The sequence below is a fragment of the Cuculus canorus genome, chromosome 13 (assembly GCF_017976375.1).
Source record: "Cuculus canorus isolate bCucCan1 chromosome 13, bCucCan1.pri, whole genome shotgun sequence".
Taxonomy (NCBI): domain Eukaryota; kingdom Metazoa; phylum Chordata; class Aves; order Cuculiformes; family Cuculidae; genus Cuculus; species Cuculus canorus.
In genome coordinates, this window is record NC_071413.1 from 13,941,869 (window position 1) to 13,966,676 (window position 24,808).

Below are 24,808 nucleotides of genomic sequence, written 5' to 3' on the forward strand. Positions count from 1 at the left end.
GGGCACCTTCTGAACTTTGAATTAAGTGTTTTTCAAACATTTCATTACAGAATTTCATTTCTGGAACTTTTGCAGATACGCTAAAGTACACCTGTAATCTGTGTTTTCTTTAGCTTTTCTCTGTGATTTTTTCTTTGCCTATGGCATCCTTTCTAGGGTTGGATTCTGATTTGAAAGTGGCCCACTATTCCCAAATTAAGAGAGATATTTAAATGCTGAGAAGAGGGGAGTCCGGTGGGGAAAGAACGTTGCCCGGTGGATTAGGCACCGTACTAGGATCAGTGAAGTTAATTCAGTTCTTGACTAGTTCAAGCACTAATTTCACTGAGAGCATATTGTTGTGACACCAAGGGGGGTGAAGTATTCAGATGGAGCAGTAATGAGGACATAGAACATAGTTAAATATCCACTGGAAGCAGATGAGCTTACAGGTAAATATCAGATACCAAAGCAGTTGATAAATTTTATTACAACATGAAGTCTTTATTTTAAATTTAGTATATTCAAATATAGCAGTAGAGGTTTTAAAGAACTTCTTAACTGAAACCAACTGAAATGCTTTGAAGAAAAATGCAAGAAAACTGCCTTGGATGTAGAACAAGTTAATAAAAAGGTGTAGAGAATTAAAGAAAGTTGTTAACTTCATTTCAGCTTTGCAGAGAATCAGAGCAAATAATATGTATGATTTTGGTTAATCTAGCCTTAGTCAAAGAAAAGCACTTTCTATATCCATCATAATAATAATGAAATACATGCATATTTGAGGATCTGTACTATAATTATGAATTCACAGAAATCAAAGCAATATTAAAATAATATAAATAAAGTGTAAAACCAAAATAAAGAGCTAATGCTGAATTAAGTGCACTTATTTGTAAATTATTAGAAATTTGGTTATATAGGGGTTCACATAAAATGACTTTATAGTAGTTTTGTAGGTGACAGTTGCAAGAGAAAATGTTTATAAATTCCATTAATGCTATAAATGGCATTCTCAGGTCTATTCTAATATTGGTTTTCATTGTCTGAAGTCACAGTTCAGTTATCTTTAGAGGTATAATCAGCTGAACATTTTGAAGTGGAGAAATTAAACTTAACTAACATCCTCTCATCAGTTTCTGGTATGAAACTAAGGTTTAGTTTTTACAGCTCAGGAGACTGCAGCAATGTTAGTTAGATGAGATGCCTCAGGCCATGCTCAAATCTGGGGACAGATTCAGGAGTTACCAAGAATGGCCATAAAGGGGGTGTGTGCTTTCTCACTGTTGTTCAAGATTTGCTTCTTTATTACAAGTGAAAAAAAAAGAAAAGTCATGAAATAAAACATACCAATTTGTTCGTTGAGTGTGCCCATATCTGTAGAATTCTGCTGAGAAAATGGTGGTAAAAATACCGTAGTTTTATTATGATCAACATAGAGGAAAATAAGGAGTTTTCATAGAAAAAGTCGGGGCAAAAAACCATAATATCCTCAGAGGCTGTGTGGGAGATACAGAAAGAACCCAGTCCCATTCATTCACCAGTACGTGAGATGCAATAAAAAGAACCTGAAGCCAAATATTTTAGTTACAACATAGAAATTTTTTTTCCCCTTTTCCCTTATCACCTTATTTTATGAGGTTCCAGAAATGTAGAAGTTTAATATAACCCTTAGTTGATGCAGTGAAACATTCTCCAGCTTTCAAATGTAGCTGGTTGCTCAAAAATAGTAAAGGTATTGTAGGAAACTGCACTGGGTTCTCACACATTTCGTATTATATATGTAATTTTTTTGTGGTAAGCTGATGGTATTTTAATAGGTCAATCTGCTTACTCTTATGGGAATATGATGGAGGATTCTGTAGAGGGAAAACACAGAGTTCATAAGTTGTGCACATATTGAAAGCATGGTTTTATTCTATTTATATTCTAAAGAAATTGCTTAAAAGTGTTTGGCTTGTGGTTACAGGTTATTTCCAAGAAAACTTTCCTGTTGATAATATTCTTATTGCCAGATTTATAGCAGTCAAGAGGAACAAGACTATTAAAAGTTAGTATGCCAAAGTTACACTCTCTTTGCCCAGAGACGTAGTGGATGCCTCATCCCTGGATGTGTTCAAGACCAGGTTGGATGACACTTTGAACTAGCAGAAGGTGTCCCTGCCCATTGCAAAGGGGTTGGAACTGGAGGATCTTTTAAGGCCCCTTCCAGCCAAAACCATTCTATGATTCTATGACATCAATTTTAAGTTTGGGCTGTCTTTGTGTGTAGAGAATTGGTAATTATCACCATGATTATGATGCTCATGGTAATTCCAGTACACACTGTGCAGTAATTGTAACCGAGTGCTTCAGATGAGTCTCAGACGCTTCAGCTTGTATAACTTCATCTAAAAAGCACGAACACCAAGTTAGCAGTCTGCTGAAAAACTTGACTTTCCATCAGTCCCTTGGCAAGGGCAGAAGGTTATTGGGACTAATCAGGTTGGTCTTGTGAGTAGCCAGCGAGGCCTTACGGTTTCCCAGGTGACCTTCGTTCTGTAATGCACTGTAGAGGACTGACTTTCTCCATTAATAGTTTGTTTGTGACAGCTGGAGAGGTGACTTGTAATACAGCTGCTTTTTCCCGATTCTTCCATAATGACATTTGGAACAAGCAGATGATGTCCTTTCATTCAATATGACCTTGTGTGTTTTGGTCATTCCAGGATGCTGTAAGAAAAATTAAGTAAATGAAATAATAAGCATGCCATTTACTTATATTTTGATATCTTGAATAGTTTTCATAAATTACAGGGAAATTGTAATATTAATTAAATATATGTATGTGTATGTACCTTTTGGCAATTTCTCTTTTCAGTTAAACCTATTTGTATAAAAAAAAAATAGACATATCTGTCTATAACAATTTCAAGAGAATGGAGAATATGGTGTGTCTATTCTTCTAGAGGTTTTTATTCTCTGCATCAGAGTTTTTCACTCCATAGTGGTATTGGGTTCAAAGGCTAAGCTGATACTTATGGGACTTTGACAATAGAAGCCTTCTCTCTTCATTCTCCTGGATTATCCATTTCAATTAGAATGTATAATTTTACAGTAAGATGTATTACAAGGTATTTTTAAAGTCTCACTCAAAGTAAGCTCATTAAAAACTGCTGTGTAGAAGTTTGAGCATCATTGTATATAGGATTTTTATGTCAGTTGTTTTGACTTCCATCACAAATTACTAATTTTTACCCTTTTATCCCTGTGCTAGCTGTGTAACTGCATGGTTTCCAGGCAGGAATCTTTTTTTGATTTGAAGATGTCAGAAATGAAGAATATTCTGTTCCTTTAATAGTTTGTCCCAGTGTGTGATTGACCTCACTGTAAAAATGAGGCATATATGAATTTCTCTGGGTTCTTTTTCAAATTACAGCTTCCTCTGCTAGGCAAGAGAGCTCTTTCATACAAGATGTTTTCAATCAGTCTATCGGTTGTAAATCTGATAAGTGAAGCAAATTGAGTTAATCATTATCGCATATTTTCCACCTTTCTCTACAGTCTCTTTTCTCTGCTCGCTTCAATGTACTTCTAAAAAGCTGGAAACAAGGTTATTCCGTGTTACTCTCGTATTAGTCTATCTAGGGAAATGCAGAAGGATTAGGTACTATACCGGGATTTCATTTTGAGTTGTCTGCGATAATATCTACCTTGTTTTCACATGCAGTGGGTTTGAATACAAACTCATCAATTTTCCTGTCATCCTGCTCTGTGTCGTTGCATATACTTCTATAACACCTTTGGTCCTGATCACTAAGTGACCTGGCAGGACTAAACCTCGTCCCTGGTTTTTAACCATATCAGTCTCTGGGCTATCTGTGAAAAATGTCAAATAGTTGATTGTTGCCATTTACTTTCAGAATACTGATGAAAATGTGACTAATACTGGCCACTGTATTGGTCTCTGGAGGAATCCGTTATGAGGGTCACCATTCAATAGTGATTCCCCCTTGATGTTTATCATTATGTTGCTTCATAGACATTATTTAGTTGGTGTATGGTCTGTTGACACTCAGTGCTACTTGGGAAAAAAAAAGGTCTGGCAGCATAAATCAACTCATACCATTCCTCTATGGTTTCTTCTAGGAACAGAACCTGTCGTCTTGAAGGGTTTGTCCAACAAGATTTGTTTTCCAGAAAAAAACATACTGATTGTCATGCTTTATATGTTCATATTGTTTGTCAAATAAATCCTGTAACAGGTTTACTGTTGCCTAATGATATACTACAGAGGCTTGTAGATGCCTGGATCACTCAATTTCCTTTATCACGATAGTAGTGCTGTAACAGCCTTTCATAATTTCCTGGATCTAAATCAACATTTTTAGGCTGCAGGATTCTTCAGTCTGTTATAAGTTAATATGGCAGCATTGTGCCAGATATTAATATGTCTAAAAGGGCTGTATGCAAAGATGGGTACTGTTCTTTTTTGTCTGTTCTCAAGCAAGCTGAGAAAAAAATGTCTCTGAACACTGCGAAGAGTTTCTTGGCACGTCCCTAGCTGATCAATGTAAAAAAACAAGAGGGTTTTTTACATGGGTAGAAGATCATTTGATTCAATCCAGAAATGCACAGAATAACACCCTTCGGTTTTTCTGAGTGAAAAATATAAAAGGTAAGCTGTCAAACAACATTTTTTGAACCCCAAAGTTTTCATAGTGCATAATGCTCAAAACCTTCCAGTTAGAAAGGTCTTAAATATCTCTAGAAGATTGGCACCTGGTTTAAATGATGAGACAAATGTAAATGAACAGTATTTTTCTAATATCTTAGGAATATTAGGAAGAAAACAAAGGTGGAAACAAAGGGTGTTTTGTTGCCTCCTCTGTCAGGAGGAAACGAAGGGTAAGAAGTACATGGAGCAGTCCTCAAGGACTTGAGAAGAACCTGTGGTTACAGTGTGATTTCACCAATGTTTCACTCTGACTAAACAGACAAGCCAGCATTAAGTAAACTGAGCCTGGTAGAGTCATTAAGGCTTGGGAAAGGGAGATCAAGTTGGTACAGACGGTAGCTAACACAGGCCTGTCACTGTTTGGGAAGGCTGTGTGTGGAAGGATTATGTTTAGATGTTTCCAAGGGAAAACTAAATAGCGGTGAAATGCGAGAAAAGCTGAAGTGAAAGTGGAAAGGACAAACTCTATAGGAGAAGGTCTAAGAAAATGGGCTTTTCATCTTGCTGAGGAATGTCATCAGCATCCCCAGATGCTCTTACTGGCACTCCAATAAAACGGAGAGCCTGTGCAATTTCCCTGTAGAACTGTACATATTTGAGAAATACAAACTACAAATTAATAACTCCTCAGGAGTACTTGGGAAAGGAAAAAAAAAAAAAGGGCCATCTCCTGTTTGCACCAAAAGGAGGAGGATTTTGTAGCTATTTACAAAACCCTTAAAGTTTACATTAATTCATTGGCATTAAGACTGATTGGAGTAATAATATCTCAACAAAGAAAGACATGAACACATTCTTTGCATTTTAGATTAATATAATCACAATATAATTTGAAAAATCAAACTAAGTAGGAGGGATGTTGGGTCTGTTTCATGCTTAGGGAAGTAGCATTTCTTGTAGCACAGGAAGATAAATGTCATTGGTAGTTCATTGAAAGGGGTGACTAAAGTAGCTCAGTTGACAAGCAATAAACTATTAAAAATGGAATCTGAAATACAACATTCATTGAAAATATAAAACATGTAAGGCCAAGACTATCTACTTTTCAAATATTCAAATAACCTTTTTTAGCGGAATACAAAACGGTAATTCTCTCGTGAGATTAATGAAATGGAAACTTTTCATTATGTATATCTTGACTTCCCACAAATCTCCAGGAAGTACAGAGGGATGGACATATGGCACCCAACAAAAAATTTCTGTTCCCTCAATCTCAAAAAAATCACACTGTTATCCCCAGAATTCGAACCTGACAGTATGGCTGCTGTGTTGGTTGCTTGGTAGGAATCTCCGGAAAGCTAGTAGATCATTGCAGTCCTGCACTACTCCAAATAACAGCTGCAAGATTCATGCCCGTGGTACAGAGAGAATGGGTCGGTGCAGCATAAAGACTAGAGACTAAATGCAGGGATAGGGACAGAGCCAGGAATAGGTTGGCTACCTCAAGTTCTTAAGAAAAGTTGCAGTTAGTGATGTATGTGTGTGTAGCTGTGCACTGAGCAGTGATGTAGAGATCACCTCTAAGGACCCTGTGCAATGAAGCTTTTAAGCTTGTGCTGATCTTGAAATATATTTGAAAGTTCTATTGAGCTGAATGAGATTTAAATATGTGGCTATGCATTTTGCTCGATCCTAATAGAAGATTCAATCAGGCCCTTAATTAACTAATGCAAGAGGTCTTTGGAATTCTGGTGTGATGTTTCAAGAGGAATTATGTGAAGGAATAACATGAGAGTAGCGCTGCGAGTCAATCAGCACAGCAGATGTTAGCTTCTCTCGTTAACAAACCTCAGGTTTTGTAGCCATTTGCTAATAAAGAATTAGTCAAGAGAAAGTGCGTAAGTGTTTGAGAATTAATTTGAATTGTGCGTTGAAAATGCTAAAAAAAAATAACTCATCTGAACTGCTCTTAAGGCATTGGCACCATATAATTTATTATCATTAGAGAGTTCCCTATGGCAATAACTTCATCCAAGAAGAATTTCAAGAGTAGTTGCATTATCTATTGAAAAGCAATTTTTCAGTTTCTGTTCAGGCAAGATAGTTTTACGAATAACTCTGAAGTTTACTCCGAAGGCCATTTCAATCGTCCGTAGATCTTATGATATTATGTTACCTTCTTTTGTTTCAAATTCACAGCATAAGAAAGAAAAAGAATGACATAAATTGGATGTTAGAAGAGTTCTGAACATAGACATCAGAAGAATTCGAGAGTAAGAAGAGAACTCAGCATTATTTGTTATTTTCTCTCCTAAAGTAAAAAGAGAACAAAGCATCAAAAGCATCAGTAGTGAGAGATAGCTCAAAGCTAGGACTATATATCATAGCATATAAAACAAGTTGGCACCACTGAAAGGTCTAAAGTCTTAGTCTGTGGTTTAAAGTCATTGATATTGCAGTCACAAAGATTCTTTACGCCAAGGGAAATAACGTGAAGAGCTGTACGCATTTGTTGCAATAGACATTTTAGGTTTTACCTACTAGTAGCATTTTGGTACTCACTTGCATGAATAAGTCTTCATGGCACTGAGAAAACTCAAGTCCCCTGCTAGGATGTTATAGGTCAGGATCTTGTGCTTTTTTTAAGCACTCATGGAAATAGAGTCTGAAGGTGGGCAAGATCAAACGTGTGTAGTTTATTTTGTGTTTAAATCGGTTGAACACAATCGTATTCCATAAAGAAAAGTGTATTTCTATTTAATAACTTTAAATCATAATTCAATCTGTCCTGGAATTTTAGTCGGTATTAAAATTATTGCAGAATTAAATTAAATGCAAAATTTTGAGTTATGGTGATGCTAAACTTCCACACAGAATTTCTTCCCTTAATGAAGCTGAAAATAAGTAAAGAAATTCATTTATTCACATTGTATTTGGATGATGGTAATTATTTACGAGTTAAAGTAGGAAAGGATACATAACATCTCTATATAATGTTTTCAGTTATTTGAAATGTGAAGGGGAACAGAAAAAAAATCTGAGGTCTTGTTTGGTAATCAGAAAGACTTTCTCCACTTACAGAATTGGAAAAGAAGCATATTGAGCGTATTTTTGCCATATGATTTTTATTTGTACATGGACGTACTTACATCAAACATCAAATCTGTTTCTCTGCCAGCACTGGGATTTTTTCAGTGTAGGTTTTTATAGTGATTTTAGTGATAAAATATCACTGAATAAAGCATCAGCCATGGAGAAAGTCTGCAGTGACTGAAATGTGATTAGTTACATTGAGGCTTGCTTTTTTTTATTCCTAAACCTCTTTTTCCTCTTTTTGAGCCTCTCTGCTTTCTTGTGTCTATTTTCTCATTCTCCTATTATTTGTTCCCTCCTGCTTCTGTTTGGCCTCATGTTGATCTAAAGGAAACTGTTTTGGTGCATAAGATTGCGTTGCTCTTATAGTATTAGTTCCAATGTGTGTTATAAACGTTCTGGTTGGAGGCTACAGCCGAGGTGCACAACGCAGGCAAGACAATGTAGTTCTGCAGCACAATAAACATTTTTTGTTGTTGCTTCCTAAGCCACATAAGAGTTCAAGGCCATATCTCTTGATAGAAAATGTGGTGTATGCTCCTCATATATTTGTATGTGTGTGAGCGTATATGTATATATGTACACGTATGAAATTGTAGTGATAAGCAAGGTCTTAATTTCAGTCTGTAAATGGAAAGTTAGTCTTGTGGTTGTTTGCCTTTCCTGTGTGATGCTTGCTATCAGCCTATCATTGTTTCCTTTTGGCTAATGAAATAGGCAAATTCACTAGTGAGAATTTGCGTATTTCAAAATCTAGTGAGAGCTGCATTTTAGGAAGAGTTTGAGAGCAGATGGACAACATGGTTCCTAGGGCAAGACCTCTGCGTGGAGTCACTGTCCATAATAAACTTACAACAGAGGACTGTTCCGTATAAAATCATATGCAGAATCCTTCTTCACAGCAGTTAACTTCAAATACCTGAGGCGTGTGGCTCCATTCTGCTCCCAGGTGCTGCTACCTGTGTCACCTTTGCTGTGATCCTGATGGAAATGGTAGGGTTTTGAGGATGGGTTGTGTTAGGAGTTTGCAGGAGTGACACAGGAAGCACTTCAGGCCAGCTTTGATGCTGGAAAGATAGATCCCACTTCTGTCCAGTCTGATTTAAGGATCAAGTAATACGGTTATTGTTAGTTGCATTCAGTCATGTTTCTTTTTACTTTCCACGTTTAACAAATCAGGATTTGTCATGCACCAGTTGATTTCTTTAACATGAAAAGTTGTCCTGTGGAAAAATGCACATGCAACAAGTTAAATGTTTAAGCTTTCTTGCAGAAGTGCAGAGCCTGAAAACCCTGAAGTTCTTTGGAAAGTGGGATTGCTTGCTTTAAATGAGGGGGCGTTAAATGGAAGGGCCGTCCTCCTGCAGTGTTGTCTAAGACCATCCCACAGTCACATTTTTCCTTGGCTATATGACATCCGCATAAAAGGGGAAAGAAAGATAAAGTGGGACAGTAAATGATGCTGGAAGCGTCATTAACTTTTCTTGTGATATTCTTTTGGGAAAATACAGTTTCTTTGGAAAAATGTGCCATATGCATGGCTGAGCCACAGATCTTCCAGCAGTCTGATACTGGCAAAGGGAGGGCATCTGTAACCCCCTGGGAAGCAGGTGCTGGAGATTTCCTTTTCTCCTCTTTGTCATTTTTTATTTCCATTTCCTCTTCCTCTCTTTTTCTCAGTCATTTAACGCCGTTCTGTACGACAGAGGGGAGCGTCTGGCCCCAAATAAACACCCAATAAAATAAGTGGGGGAAGTTCCCAGCTCCCTTGGTGCTATTGCGTCTGTCTGTCTGGTTGTGGACTCAACAAGATAACCATGCATCAATTTCCATTGTCCAGGCTATCTTCACAACCAGAAGTGCTTGAAACCCTATTTTAATAGGACCTTAGATTCTGTAGAATACTGTAAAATCTCTCCAAAGGCTCAAAATCAGCAATTCCATCTGTGTTTCTGCAAATGCAGAGGAACAATGCCCCAGTTGATTATGCAAACAGAATGAAAATAGTTATTTTAAAAGTGCATAAAATCAATACTTCGGGGAAAACAAGTCAGCTGTGTTTATACTCAGCATACAGCAGACATTTTGTTTCTTTGTCTGAAAAAAAAACATAGGAAAGCAAGTGAAATAAAACAGCCAATCATACAGAAAGGCAGAGGGGACTGGGACATCAGATGCCTCAGCAAAGGCTTTGAGCATTTTAGGTTCCTTTTGCGAGACTATAAATTACATTGAGGCTGATGTGTTTCTACATTGATTGAAGTCAAAGCCAAATATTCTCAGCACGGGGAATAATTCCCATTGCTGATCATGAAAAGTATATAACTAAATCCATGTCTGCGGTGCTGAAATTTTCCTCCTAAATGCTGTCTCTTTTGGACTGGTGGGATTTTTTGCAAGTACGGGTATGAAGGGGTGTATTTATAAATATGTATAAACATGTTTCTCATGCAGTTCGGTTACATAGCTGATATGCATATTATTCTTAAAACAGGAAACAGAAGCATCTGAGAAACAAGGCTGAAAGGGAACAATTTGTAGACCTATAGGTTAAATTGGATTTAACTTCATCTTTCAGCAAATGCTGTGTTATTTATTCAGTCTTCTCTGGGGGATTTCCCTACCCCCTGCACTTTATAGAGAGTAGTGATGCTTCTTAATTAAAAAATCAAACAAACATGGAATGGAGGCTGCCCCACACAACCATTCTCTTGTGGGAATAGGAAGTGCAATGATTTTCTTATGGACAGTTTCTAGGTCTGTTGGACAGAGGCCATAAAAGAGAGGAAGGTCCCTGTCTGGGAAGTCAAGTTGACATCACGCATCCAATGCCAGCACTGTTCGTTACTGCAGTGCCATCTACTAGGAATTCCCCTTTGGCTGGGGGGGAGTTGGTGGACATGGTGGGGAAGGTCATTGGTAATCTCATCAGAAGTATCTTTTGGGTAGAATTCTGTTTACAATTCATCCGTGGTGTAGAGATGAATATATTAGATAAAGTAGCTTCTTGTGCACTTCTCTTACGCTCTTTCCACCTAGAGCTGGAAAGATTTGTTTTACAATCCCTACTCTGTAGCTGAAGATAATGAGCAGCAAATCTTTATCCTTTCCATAGTTTGTCAGCTGAATAGTTTAGAAAGGCTGAAGTATATTGTTACAGATTTCAATATGTATAGTGGTCAAAAAGCTTGAAAATTTAATTTCTCTACAGTTAAGACAAAGCAAAACATACTTAAAAATAGTTTTGTGATTTTTTCATGTATTTCTACCAATATATGTGAAGCATGATGATGCATCACTTCAAACCTCCTTACAGTAGGACTCCACTAGTGGTTTGGTTTCTGCTATTTCAACATTAGGGGCTATTAACAATTTGTATGTTTCTCGTATTTACCTGATTTACAATTTGAGTAGTAATAGAAACTCTGGCATTTTCAAGTTCATACAACTGTCACTTAAATCTCTTTAGTCTCAGTTTCATTGATCTCTCTTCTGCCTCACCATGGAGCAGCAAAAGGCACTCTGCAGGCCAGTGTCAAGAGATGGATTCGACTTTAGATTCACTTTGTAGAAGCACACACCAGGATAATGCTGGCTGTTTTCAGGCTCGCCTACTGTGTGACCAGTGTTGCCTCAGAATATTTTAGCAGTGTCCTCGTTTCCAGCACAGTGGCTGGCTTTGGAAGCGTAAAGCTCTTGGGTCAGTGACTGTAAACCCTGGGTCTGTAGTAAGGGCCAAATGCATCATTTACACGAGTCATAAGCAACTTTTGAAAGAAGCAGACAGGAAAGATCTTCTAATATGCCATTGTGTGTATTTGTACTTGTGTATTTGTGCAGCTGATAAGCATATTTTCTTGGATTAAAATTTAACTGATACTGCCTCCACCGCTTCCTACATCTGACATTCTCTTTTCAAGTTTCTTATCTGGAAACAAACTCATTTTGTCCCTCTATAAATGCAGTCTTGGTGTCAACCATTACTTATGGCTGGGCACACTCTGGTTACAGCACATGAAAGAACATCAGCAGTGAGTTAATAGGAAAGACTCCTTGGGAATACACTGGGGATTAGATGTTCAAAAGAACGAAGCACTGCCCCCTTTTCATCTGGCCATTTCATTTCACTGCCTACATGGGAGCAGTACTTCTGAAATCTGGTTTGCAAAATCAAATACTGATGTAATTTCTTTTGTTCTTAAAAGGCAAAGTAAACCTTGGAAGGTTTTAGTTGTGCAGAGTCGCAGTAGGGACAGACATGGCACAACTGAAAGAAATACTCTGCCAAGGCTGACAACTTTCTGATTGGTTAATTTAAAAAAAGCCAAGAAAAATCTTTAAATCTTTGGTTTAAGGTTTAGCTTGAGCTCAGTAACTTTCAAAATTTGACTTTTGGCATGAAAAACCAAAATTTTGATGATGATAGAGACAAAGAATTTACAGCCATATGAAGAAAACATCTTTCATAGTGTTATATTTCAATATATTTGTTTTCTCCATCCTTTGTTTTTTCAGTAGACAGTTTTTAAGGTAAAAATTGTGAAAGTTATTAGCAAGTGAAGGGCTTGTATATTATTGGCTTAACTGTGTTTTATAGAGTTGAAAGAAAGACATCAGAAAACATTTCACCCTGAGCCTCTATCATGATGGGGCATTATCTAACCTTCATTTTCTGAACACTTTTCAATTTTGGTGAAGTTCCAGCTGAAATACTGATATTATATATGTTATTTCCTCTGAAATAAGCCAAACTAGAGGTCAATATTTTTTAACTATAAAGAATTTTAGGTCCAACTCCCTATGTAAATCTCATGCCTTGGATTAGGTCTCCAAAGTACTCCTAGATGAGCATAGTGATGGTTTCCCTCTGACACACCTGATCCAGGCTGGAGCTCACTCTGTGAAGCATGAGGGTACCAGTGACATAACAGATGTTGTACATTTTGCTCCGAATGGAAGAGTTGACATTTCTTCACTGTTTGTTTTCAGTGTACTTTGAGAACAACGTGTCCTTTGTCCCTAATGGCAAGGAAAGCTACCTTATACCTTTGTGAAGCCATGCAACTTTTGTTTTATATGTTTCTACAGTTGTCTCACATAATAGAAATGCTGACAAATAGATCTAGGTATGAAATGGTTCTCAACATCTTACCTGATGTCCTAAACCTTATTTAGTGGCTGGCAATGTTCAGTGGTTGCCAGCTACATTGACTAAACAGGTGTTGGGAGTAGAGTTTCACCAAAAATTGGGCATATTGTAATTTCTTAAATTGCTAATGCTGGAAAGGGCACCCAACACAAGCAAAGCAAAACTTTATGGACCAGGTACCTGCACTATTAGGATTTGTGTTCACACAGCAGAGCTCTCTCTCGGGACGGTAATAGCCGGTATTTGATCAAACTCAAATTTGCAAAGTCACTGTGAATTTTAAGAATGGAAGATGCTGTCTAAAGAAACTATGACTGTTACTCAGAACAGCATCCAAGCCAGCAGTGTTGTATGATTTTAACCAATATCAGTATGGGATTCCTGAATGCATTTGTCTTAATAGGGTCATCTAAGCCCTGGTTTTACATGGGCCATTGTTTTATACGATATGCTGAAGTTGTGAGTAACAGCTCAGTAACAACTTTATTGTAGCATGAATGGAGGGAGGAAATAACTCCCATATAACACAATAATTTCAGGAATGCTGAAATGTAAACATGTATGGATGAGTGTGTACTTTTGACCATGAAGAGCAAATATTCCATCCTCCCTTTCTGACCGTATCAGTACATGGGTAAGGCAGCCAGACCCATGCTCCTTGACTTACCTTATGAATTTCCACGTGATCTCTATTGGTCTTTGAACTGCCAGGCATGGGCCGCTAAATTAGTACCACTAGGAAACAGGGCTATTCATATCATCTCTGCACTCTTAACATGCCTGTGGAGGCTGAGCCACAAATTGACCCTATTGATCTGCTTTGACTGCACTTCTGTGGAGTAGACAAACAGTGCAATAGAATTCAGGGACTCTAATTCACAGTACCTTATTTAGGTTCCTAGGTAACAATTCTTATTTGCATTAGTCACGGTCATCAGTAGAACTCGAGGCCACCTCCTGGCATTCCTTTACCTGACAGTGGAACAAAGAAGTATCTCATCTGAAAATCCAGTGTTTTAAGCATATTGATACTTGATACTTAATAGTTGCAAAACTTAACTTAGGAAGAAGACTGTTTTTTCAAATCAATGGCTCACGCATTACTGTAAAATATATCGATTAAAAACAAAGTGTAACGTTAGTCATTTAGTCAGTAGAGTGATGCAATACTGAAATAAATTTATCCTTTGACTTTTGCATTAACCTTTTATTGACTGCTTGCATACTCATAATTAACACACACTTTAGCTGGCTTGGTTAATTTTAGCATCATGATCAGTGTCCTCTAATGTAGCTGACACTCTGATCATCAAAATGTCAGTGCAGCCCAGGGGACCACAGCCAGGCAACTGTTTGTGTCTGGGAATGTACACCTGCCCATGGTGAAATTAGCCACCTTCCAAGGGAGAGGGTTCTGTATCATCAGACAAAATCATTCAGTTATACGAATGTTTGTCATGACTTAGCTGAACTTATATTAATATTCAGCTGTTGGTAAATATTAATGAGCAAAGTCTCTTTGGCAAAAATAGACAAAAAAGGGGATCAAAAAGCTGTGAAGTTTACAGGGGAGAGGGAGTGAGAATGTGCACCGCAACAGTAACTAAATGTTCCTTTAAAAAAGGCTTTTTAAAGTGAGGCTGGCACAGATCTTGATTGGTCTTAATAGGGGCTATGGAATTTTATATATTCTGCACATCTTTAGACAAATCATCCTTTCTTTAATATGTTGGTGAAAATGTATTATCAACGCGTTGGAGCTGAATTGCTCTGAAATACATCATGGCAGTTTTTTCTGTTCTGCTACAAATAAGGTGTGAAAGATGCCTCAATTTGGCATCTGTTCTGTATCTCAGAGCACGTGTTATTTCTCTTAACACATTTTGTGCGTGCAGTATACACAGATTAGATCTACTCTCTCTTTGACATCTGACTTTATTAACTCAAATAATAGTTTTAAATTAATGTATAGTATTTTAATTAACTTATAATATTATAAATCTTGGTACTTTTCCATTGCCACCATACTGTGGTGTTTACGATGTTTCCCATACAGAGCCTCAAATACTTTCGTATTTGGGAAAAATAGAATTTGCATCTCTTCTCAGTTATCATTGCTAAGTTAGCTATCATAGCTATCTTTTCCCAGATACAAAGGAGTTTCAAATAATTCTGTGCAATTATTTAAGTGGCTTTGACTTTTCTGCTTCAGTTAAAAATGTTGCTGTCCTTTTGCAGGATCTTCAGGTCTGTTACTCTGCTACAAATTACAGGCCATTATAGGAACTATTTCTCCCGCAGAAATTTATTAAAATCAATAGTAATATACTCATCTGGAAAGGACTGTTCTTGTACACCGACACTAGGTCAGAAAGCACGTATGTGGGTGGCTGCATCCAAGCTTGTGGTTGCCATTCAGGTGAATCTCATCATCTGCCAGGTGCAGCAAGGACTGCTTGGAACCTCAACCCGTATGTTGAAATATGAGCAACTTGAGTTGAGTTTCATGTCAGTGGATCTGGCACGGGGATTGTAATTTTGATGAAAATAGGTGATTCGCAAAATGTGAAAAAGTAACATTCACTCCTCTTCTTCCTAGTGATGTAAAGCAAAGCAATAGAAATCACGGACAGGAAGACAAAGGAGCTATAGGATTTCAGAATTTGCAACATTACTGCAGTGGTTTCCCCTTTTTTATACTTGCGCGGTACATTGATACATTTCTGTCATCAGACTTCCGCAGGAAGTCCGAGGACCTGGCCATCTTCCATTCTTCTAACCTCTCATATGGAGTGGGATGAGGCTGAAGCTTTCCAAGTGCCTGATTGCCTGCAAGTGAAGGCACATGCTTAGTTGTGGGGTGGCCTTTCAGATATGGCTCTGCTGATAAGAAAAATAGAGAAGGGAAAGGAGTGACTGGAATTGTTGCTTATGGGCTGCCCAGTCACAGCATCGTTGTGACTGCTGATATGTTTACAGTGACACAGATAACCAAACCCCAAATGTAAAGGAAAAGCTGGTCAGTATGTTTGTGTGAGAGAGCAAGGGAAGAATGACATGTGAAATGTGGAAAAAAAAAACCAAGGAGGTCCTGAAAATGGTGAAGAAGTTAAAAGTTGGTACCTTCTTCCTCTCAATGGAAATTCTGTGGTTGATAACAGATGTGTAAGATGTGTAAGAGAATGTTTATTATTATGTTGAGTTTTGCAGACCACATAATACGCCTGCAGTATTTACTGGCTGAGCTTCTTGATTTGTCATCTGCAATAATCTCTACATGGTTAATTTATCCACTTTCAGATTGAAATGCTTAAACTGGAATATCTTATACTAGCCAGCAAATTGAGCGTATTATTTTGTGCCAAGACAGAAAATAAAGCAAGATTTTAAAAGCCTTATAGAGTTATGCTGTAATTAGTTTCAGCTTCCCCTGCATATTAATTTTCTCCTGTTCCTTTATATAATTTGGAAAATGTCTTCAGAACATGATGGCACAATCAGTTAAGTACCTCTCAGAACTCATACACTAAACTGCATTTGGTCTAACAACTATTATAAAGCAGCCGGCAAAACAAATCCTCTGTTATTCTGTACAGCGCAGCTTATCAATGCAAACAGTTTAATATTTATGCTAAGAGGATTGTCACAAGTAGCTTCTGTTCCTTTAATTCTTGTTTTAAATAAATAATGAGGACATTTAAACACATTACTCTTCCCAGGGCCCTGAGGTCGGCTAATCTTATTATTTATGAAGTGATGTGCTACATAATAGTACTTAGTGCATGTTAACAGATGCTATTATCAGGGGCTGATGTGGAGAGCTGAAGATATATTGGAATGCTATGTGTTAATACTGTCCTTGTAGTGTAATGTACGATGGATTGAGTGCCCAGGATGCTGGTGCGGCAATTAACCACACACCAACATGGGTGTAAAGCTGAAGTATGTTTTCTCATGGGGATTACACTGCCATTAATAATTCCCAAGAGAAGAAGACATCTTTCATTTGGAAACAGTCTCTTCCAGGAGGTCGACGGTGTAGACAGGGAAGTTGCATGTGTTGATGTTTTTAGAGTTCATTTTACAGAAGTGAAGGTCACATAGATGTTTAAAACAACTCCAAAATTGTTACAGTTATGTGCTTTATAGAACTTGATTTTATAAAAATGGCTTACAAGAGATAAAAGTGTATTTCTACAATTGGCTTTTCTTCTCCTTGAAGAACTATGTATGCCTGCACTATCTACCAAAATTATAGTAATGTTTAGTATTTTTCTTTGTCTTGCTCCATTACGAACATTAACTAATTAATCAGCAACATGCAAATTGTTTGAGGGGAGGGGAAAAGAAAGGGGGAGAAATCCTCCTTGAACTGTGACATTTTTTTGGTACAGCGTAACCTTAAGAGATGTGATGGTTGCCACTTACAAAACTTTCATCTGCAGGCTGCAGTTGGGTTGAATATTATAATTACACTTCACTAGTATTGATGAATAATCCATTTAATAAAAAACACTGTAATTTAAACATTTCTCTGGGGACTAGCATACACTAACCTCTTAATTTAATTTTATTGAAGTTTTGCCCACCTATTCATCATTGGAAGTTGTTATTAACCTCCATTTCCATTTATCTTTATAGAATTTTCTCTTTTTATATTGCCTTTTTCAGAGCTAAGCAGGTTGATACACTTGTAAATCTCCAGAATCTACAAAGCTCGTCCGGCTTCTTTAATATTGTTTAATCTATCCCCTCTGACCTTAATGCAGTAAATTCAGTTTAATCTTTCTCAATAATCTAGTAATACATTGGAAACCGGCAAACATTTAAATCTGATAATGGTTTAATCACATACTTTAAATAACAGCTGAGATAATGAAAAAATAATTCACCATGTAAAGGTACACTAACTGAGTTTTCTCTGTGATTGGCTTTTTGAGAAATCCCTATAGAAAATACAAAGCCTATAACAGAAATCAACTTCGCTGTGAATGAACAATCCATTTGGTCAGAAGATGTGGTATTTCTTTTTTATTATCATCTCTCTCTTTAAATTAATGCACAGATACATCCTTGCTGAGTATTCAGTTTCTTGATAGAGTTTTACATAAGTAGTTCATCTGCTTACCTTTCTTTTCAGATGCCAGTCAGAAGCGGCAGAGAGCTTGCCAGAAGACCAGAAACCAGAATGCCATCCCGTCTGGACAGTTGATGACTGTAATATGCCTCTGCCATATGATCTTGAAGGAGTAATTGCTAAGCTACAAAATCTTGTGCAGAGGGTAGAGTAACAGATGACCTTTCAGCCTAGAATTATTGATGCTCATCTTTTGGAGAGAAGCCTTATAGTTTAAAATAAATCTTTTCAGCTTTATGATTCCTCGATCATTTATTATTTTACGTGTCAATGCAGATTTTGCTGCTCTTCACAGAGTACCATAGTTACTGTCTCGTAATAAAAAAGGCCGGGCTGCAAATCTACAGAAGAGAGTAGCTTTTAAGACCTGAAGTTCAGAACACCGGCCTCAGTTCTTTCCTCTTAATTCCCATTGACTCTACAGCCAATGGATATGCGTGTTTCCACAAGTTCCCTTGGCAGCTAAATTTCAGGTTCCGTGAATGCCTAGAACTGCCTCTGGCTCGGCAGGTTTGAGCAACACAAGGCGTAGCTCACACCTGTGGCAAAGCAGAGTCATGATTTGGGCAACCTAATGAGAGGCTGTCTTGGGCTGAGCCTTCTGGATATCTGCAGAACAGCTGTGACTTCTTAATGCACTAACATAGACAGCAGTGCAGGAGATGGTGGAGAGAGTCCTTTATTCAATGTCTCCTCGTTAGAGCATTTTTTTCAGATGAGAAACTCTGTAAGAGCCTCCTGACATAGATCACAAGACTTTCTTACTGTTTTTCGAGTAGTACTGGGAGAGATTTCTGAGGTGAGTCTACACCTTCTGGGCTCCCTGGAACTCAGAATTCGGTTCCTAACCACTACTTTGTTTCTGAAATTTGTGATTCCTGTTCTGAGGCCAAATTTCCCAGTGTGTTGTCTAAAGAACTGTTGGACCCAAGTCAGGGTTTCCATTTGGGATGTCAGGTCCCCTGATAGATCAGATTTAGGTTATGTAGTACTGAGCATTGCAGCATCTCTGTTGATCTAGTGAGATCTACGAGTACGCAACCAGAAGACTATGAGAAAGGAATTTGTTTGTGATCTGTTTTGTAGTAACATGCTATAAAAAGAATAATTCTGTTGGATACTACAGGGTACTCCTGAATGAGAGAAATATTTTCCATTAGGTTAACTTGAGCTGGTGTGCGCCTTTTCCTTTGCCACAAAAAGCAGAAGAAAATCATATTACGGTGAAACAGCACTCAGTCTGCATTACCACTACAAAAGAAACCAGTAAGACTCAGATCTTGATGTTGCCACCAAGAAATGAATATGCCTCCCGTGTTAATCTGTTTAAAATCACTGTTGAGGCCAGGCTTACCCAGAGCATACCGGTATACTGTGTTGGCAAATGCTCTGTGTGCGGATGAGGCTTGTACTGCCGAAAATTGTACTTTTGACAGTATAAGATATGCCAGACCTCCCTGGAGCTAAAGAAGCTGTGCCAGCAAAAATTCGGTTTTAGCGGTATAAAACTGTGTCCACACCTCCCAGCTTTTGCCAGGACAATTACATCAATAGTGGCTGTACCTCTTAACGCCTTTGACATAGCTATGCAAGCAAAAGCATAAACATTTTCACTGTAGTCCTGGACTTCTGCTGAAATTGTGAGCCACCCTGTAGAACATAAAGACTCTCTGAAGAATGAATTATTATTTAAAATAGGCTTGGTTGTATTTTAACCTTGATCCACACATTTATCTGTTGTCTCTTGTGCCACAGATTTCTTAACATTTTGAAATACTATGTTACGGGCATAGCATTTTTTTCCCTGCGCTAGCTAAAGCTGGCTTTACCACTGGGCAAAAGCATATATTTGGATTAATGCCACACTAAATACTGTTTACTTTGGAGATCACTTAGAGAAAAGCTTGCCGAAGATGTGGGAATTCTGCTTTTGAAAAGGCAGTTCTCACAGAAACAGATATTTATTTGGAAATGAGCAAGATGAATTCAAACAAGCTAATGATGTAACACTGTTAACACAGTGTTTGAGGGGATTGCTTGTTTATGCTGTTACTTTATGATTATTTTGTGTTTAATTAAGCGCTGCTAGAAACCATGGGAATCACACTATTAAAATAGATCTGACAGCCATAAAGGATATAGAAGGCACATCAACGTTGTAGTTTGTAGCTGAAGTGGATACGTACCTATTAAAAAATGATTGGCAAACAATTATTTCCTGCAGTAGTAAAAAACAAACACTTGGGATTTTCTTGTATTGGGAAACTGCTAGCAGCAATAATAGAATTTTTAAAAATATATTATTCTAGATTTTGTCTTTGCTGAAGATTTAAACTAAGGAATTCGCTGAACTAGTAGTAACCTCAGTGCAGCTAGACAGCACTCATTTAAGCAATACATAGACAAATGGACACCTTTGGAATGGATAAGACCTAAGATTCACTGGCAAAATACCAGTAATTGAGTAGCTAAAGAGGATTTGTTGCATTCCAGTCTCACATCATCTAAATCAGCATAACTTGATTGAGTTTGGTGGAAATACAGACATCTGAGAAGGTTTCATGTCTCCAAAGCCACAGGAGTTGATAGCTAAGACATGAGTAAGGTTGATGGAACTGTTTGAAGCATGCAGTAATGCCAAATGGTACCTGAAGAGGAGAACATTGTTAAAGGTAAATATCTATAAAAAACTGAGACATCAAGTGTAAATTATTACTGTGTTTGGATTAGAAGCGGATAAATACTTTGAAGTTTATTTTATTGAAATACTTACAGTTTAGTTCATGTTGCAATGATACTTTAGCAATCCATTTATATTCCAGCATTAGATAACCCATTTCCATTTTGAGTGAGCTGAAAAACACAGCCTCTAATGGATATTCTGCGTATAGCAGATATTTGCCAAGTCTGGATGCTGTAGAGGCAGAAGGTCAATCTCTTTTCAGGGAAGAGGCGAGAGCATAAATTAGCTTCTAACATTAGATTCAGTGATTCTTTTTAAATGGTGAAGTTCACAACTTTGCTTACATTTACTTTTCATCAGCCATGAAAGAATTAAGGTAAAATAGTTCACTTGCACGTGTGTGTCAGGCTAAATGGATTACCGAAGATACAGATCTGTTTGCCTGTCTGCACTTGCCTTTAGACAATATTCATCAATTTTACAAAAGCTACTGACTAAACATGGAACCAATACAAATTAAATGCTCAAGGCGAGGGCTTTCTTTAAAAAAAATCTGATACAGAATTGGTTTTATACTGATAGAAAGAAAATGTTGGCAGAAAATGAAAAACTCTTATTGTTTCTGTAATTTGGGGGATGAAAGTTAAAGGTCTTATTTAAGTATTTGATAGAAAACTGCTGTGTTATGCCATGTAATTAGAGATGTTTTTATAGTGCTTTATTCATATCTCCGTATAGGAAAATATTTTATCGTGTAGGTCCTTTCTTCTTCTTAAAAGGTTATATAAGTAAAAAATATTAATCTTGATACAGTAGATTTTAAAGGTATCATGCTTATGCTCTGGGCTTTACAGCAGATTCTGATTATCCTAAGTGTAAATAAGAATGCCATGAGTAATCAGTGACTGGAAACTGGCCAGGGTGGGTAACGTGCAACATAAGAAATACCCAAATCAGTTGTCTTATTATCATCCAGATATAGTTTTACTTTCATGGGTAATGATGCAAGATACACTTTAAAATCATGTTGGACTTCTTAATGCTGTGACACAGATTCAAGGATTCCGGTGCTAAAAGACCAGGAAAAAAAGAAATGAAAAAAATACCAAAATCCATGAGGAAAGATTTCTGAAATACTGTATTGTGTTAAGAGTGGTCATTGCTCTTTTCTTAGTCTCATGTTATGCAGTGGAATTTGGGCTAATGTAACAGAGGTTAAACTAGCCCAAGAGTGATCTCTAAGATGGAATGAGAAGAGGGTAGGAGACATGAGATGCAAGGTGTCTGCTTTCTCAAGGTCACAACTTTATTAACTCATATGGGAATCATTGAGCAGTAACTTGTACAGTGCGGGTCGGGATTTCTCTCTTGATTATTGCCACCTGGTGCAAAGTTAATGTTGGCTGCTTAAACCCCCTGATGCCCCTGACAGCTGGTCCTCAGCTTTTTCCGAGGAGCTGACGACTGTCTCGCACGAAGTTGTTCCACTGTAGCAAATGGCACGAGAAACCCTGACCTGCATCTTCGGTCTCACCTCTGTGCTACTACACCGCCATGGACTCAACATCTGTTTGCTCTTTGAGATTCAGGTTACTGCACCTCATCTTCTGAACTATCCCAACAGGACAGTGAGCTGTTATGAGGAAGGGTCAGACAAACAAACAGAATGCTGTTTGCAGTGACGTTCCTCGTCCAAAAAAAAGAAAAGACAGCCACTGTACTCCTCACAGCAGAGTGAAAAGCTCAGCCCTGCGCTAATCTAGCATTAGAGGGTGGGACTTATTAGGTGGTGATTAAACACTCCAGCAAAAACACTAACATTCAATGTTTCTGAGGATTCTCACCTTGGCTGATTCTGGTTGTCACCTCACCCCCCTGCAAGGGCAGAGGCAATCCTGAACAGAACCACTGTTCTCTTTCCAGTCTAAACTGAACACCTTCAATGTGGCTGGGCTTGCATCTTAATTTACATTCCTCTGTACTCTTAGCCTTAGGATAGGGGCATTAATTGAACAAGAGAAGATAATTTATACAATTGCAAAAAGACTATGTAGTAAGCCCGCAGAACTGGCTGAATAACATGACAAATAAAAACCAACAAATAATTGATAAAATTATCTCTTTAACATGCTGATGTTTGGATGTGAGCACTTCACACAACACGAAAACTGTGGTTTATCTTCTTGTTGCTCTGGAGATGGCATTCGTAATTCACAAGGTATTGTGAAAAAGGACGCACTGTGCTGTGGTTTGCATCCTCTGCTTTTACAGCATTTGTCCATGATGAATCAGAATTTGGTCACAGAAGTTGTCCTCCTCCCCCTCTATATGTTCAAATACTTGCTTTCATGCCAACACATCTTGGTCTGATTAGTCTGCTTGATTAGAGGGGACCAAAGTAAAAAGTCAGGTGTATAGGATTCCCATTATCCTTTATTCCACTGCTTCTAAGAACAGGTCAGATAGAGTTATTTCAGTGAAAATGTGGACAATCAACTTCTGTTTACCATTAACCTTCAGTTTTCTTTTCTTAAAATCTAATCAGGGCTTGGTAGGCAGTTATTTTCATACATGTCCCTTGATCAGTGGAGCAATCTGTCAAAGCCATTAAAGCCTCTATTAGGTTGAATTGCATTTAAAGCTAAACTATCCAATCATTTAAAGGGCTGTGACGATTGGTTTTAATATAGCATACATTTATTTCTCTCTCTGAGTAGTAAAATAACTTTGAAACTAAGCATATAGGACTAGTGGTTTTGGCTATCCAACATGTCCTGAGAAGCTTTGTTTCTTGTGGAAGATCAATGTGTACATAAAAATGAAAAAACAAATGCAGTGAAATTACTTGTGTATTCTCGGAAGCTTTTCCCCTGCTTTTTTCTGTTTCATGTAATGTATGTGGAATGGGAAGAACTTCTCCAAGGTCTTTTGCTCAAATGCGTTACTGAAAAATTTAATATCTAATTGTAGTAATATTTTAAAGTAGATTTTTATCTTAAGATCTCAGGATGTTTTACACGGAGAAATAGAGGCAGACTTCAAAAGTGTACCTGCGTTCTGACTGCTGATGCTGGAACTGAGCATATGTAACCCTTCATCGCTGGTGTGTCTCAATTGCTTGCAGTTAATCAGCTCAATTTACTAATTAAACACGCTCTTGTAGAACCCTTTTTTTTTCCTCCAAAGATATATCTGAAAGTGGACCTGAAGTCTGTCCTCCTCGTATCATGTTTAACATGTTATTTAATTGCATAACATACGATAGTACATTCATGTAATAGAGATCTTTCAAGACTCCTAATGTTTGATTAAACTTTCTGGTGAATCTTTTTAGTTACATTCAAAGTCCCTGAGCTCTCAATGGGAAAGGTAAATAATTCCGAAATATTTCTTACAAATCGTTGTAACATATATTACATGTATCTAGAAAGACCAAGATGAGCAATCCTTGGATCTAGAGTCCCCTAAGGCGTTCCTTTTTTTCTGGTTGTCTCAGAGCCAAAGATTCCCTAGATTTTCCTGGTGCTTAATTTGTCTTAAAAATGAGTAAAGCACATCGTAGTAGTGACCTTTCAAAAAAGATGTAATCAGCTGGAAGGTGTTTTCTGGGATACAAGGTGTTTCTGAGGGGTACAAGCACGAGTTCCTTTTCACTCAAGAGGCATCTTCCATGGGGGTTAAGGCACTCTTCCAGTTTCTGCATTCAAGAGCAACTTGTCTTAAACAAGGCGGAGATTAATCACGATGCTGCATTGTGTCATGAATTTTGAATTTTACTGTAATTCCAACCTTTCTATAGAAAATCTGTCATGAGAATCTAAATTCTCCCTAAGGATAGGGACTTGTCCTTTCATCATAAAGGCTCCTACATCCTGTTACACTCGGTTATCACCCTTCAAATCAGAGTTTTATGAAGGTTATAGGCCCCGCTATGACTAAAAAAAATATTCTTCTTTCTCTTTGGTGATAAAAAGATGTTCTCCTTTCCTTTTGGTGATAACACTTCTTTTCTGCACTAAAAGGTCTCGAGTTATATTGCTGAAGTTGCCAGTGTGCAATTTATGTCAGCCAGAGTGTCTGTACTTTGCAGTCATACAGTCATAACTAGAA

At 37.6% G+C, this 24,808-nt stretch overlaps 1 protein-coding gene and 1 long non-coding RNA gene across 9 annotated transcripts in view; one reads left to right on the plus strand and one right to left on the minus strand.

Moving 5' to 3' along the window:
• Nucleotides 1-24,042, plus strand: part of FTO (FTO alpha-ketoglutarate dependent dioxygenase) — a 240,029-nt gene extending 215,987 nt beyond the window's left edge. For all 7 annotated transcript variants that reach the window (XM_054078942.1, XM_054078937.1, XM_054078941.1 and 4 more), the window contains one exon: nucleotides 18,019-24,042. In XM_054078942.1, the coding sequence (XP_053934917.1) occupies nucleotides 18,019-18,169 (151 nt within the window). In that variant the 3' untranslated portion in view covers nucleotides 18,170-24,042. The remainder of the gene's footprint in view (nucleotides 1-18,018) is intronic.
• On the minus strand, nucleotides 945-18,152 carry LOC128853504 (uncharacterized). 2 transcript variants are annotated; one of them, XR_008452075.1, is made up of 4 exons: nucleotides 18,007-18,152; nucleotides 13,764-15,473; nucleotides 8,649-8,952; nucleotides 945-2,691 (listed from the first exon to the last, which is right to left on the minus strand). It is a non-coding gene; the product is annotated as an uncharacterized LOC128853504 (long non-coding RNA). The 2 variants fall into 2 exon arrangements; XR_008452074.1 differs by lacking the exon at nucleotides 8,649-8,952.
• Nucleotides 24,043-24,808: the final 766 nt, after the last annotated feature.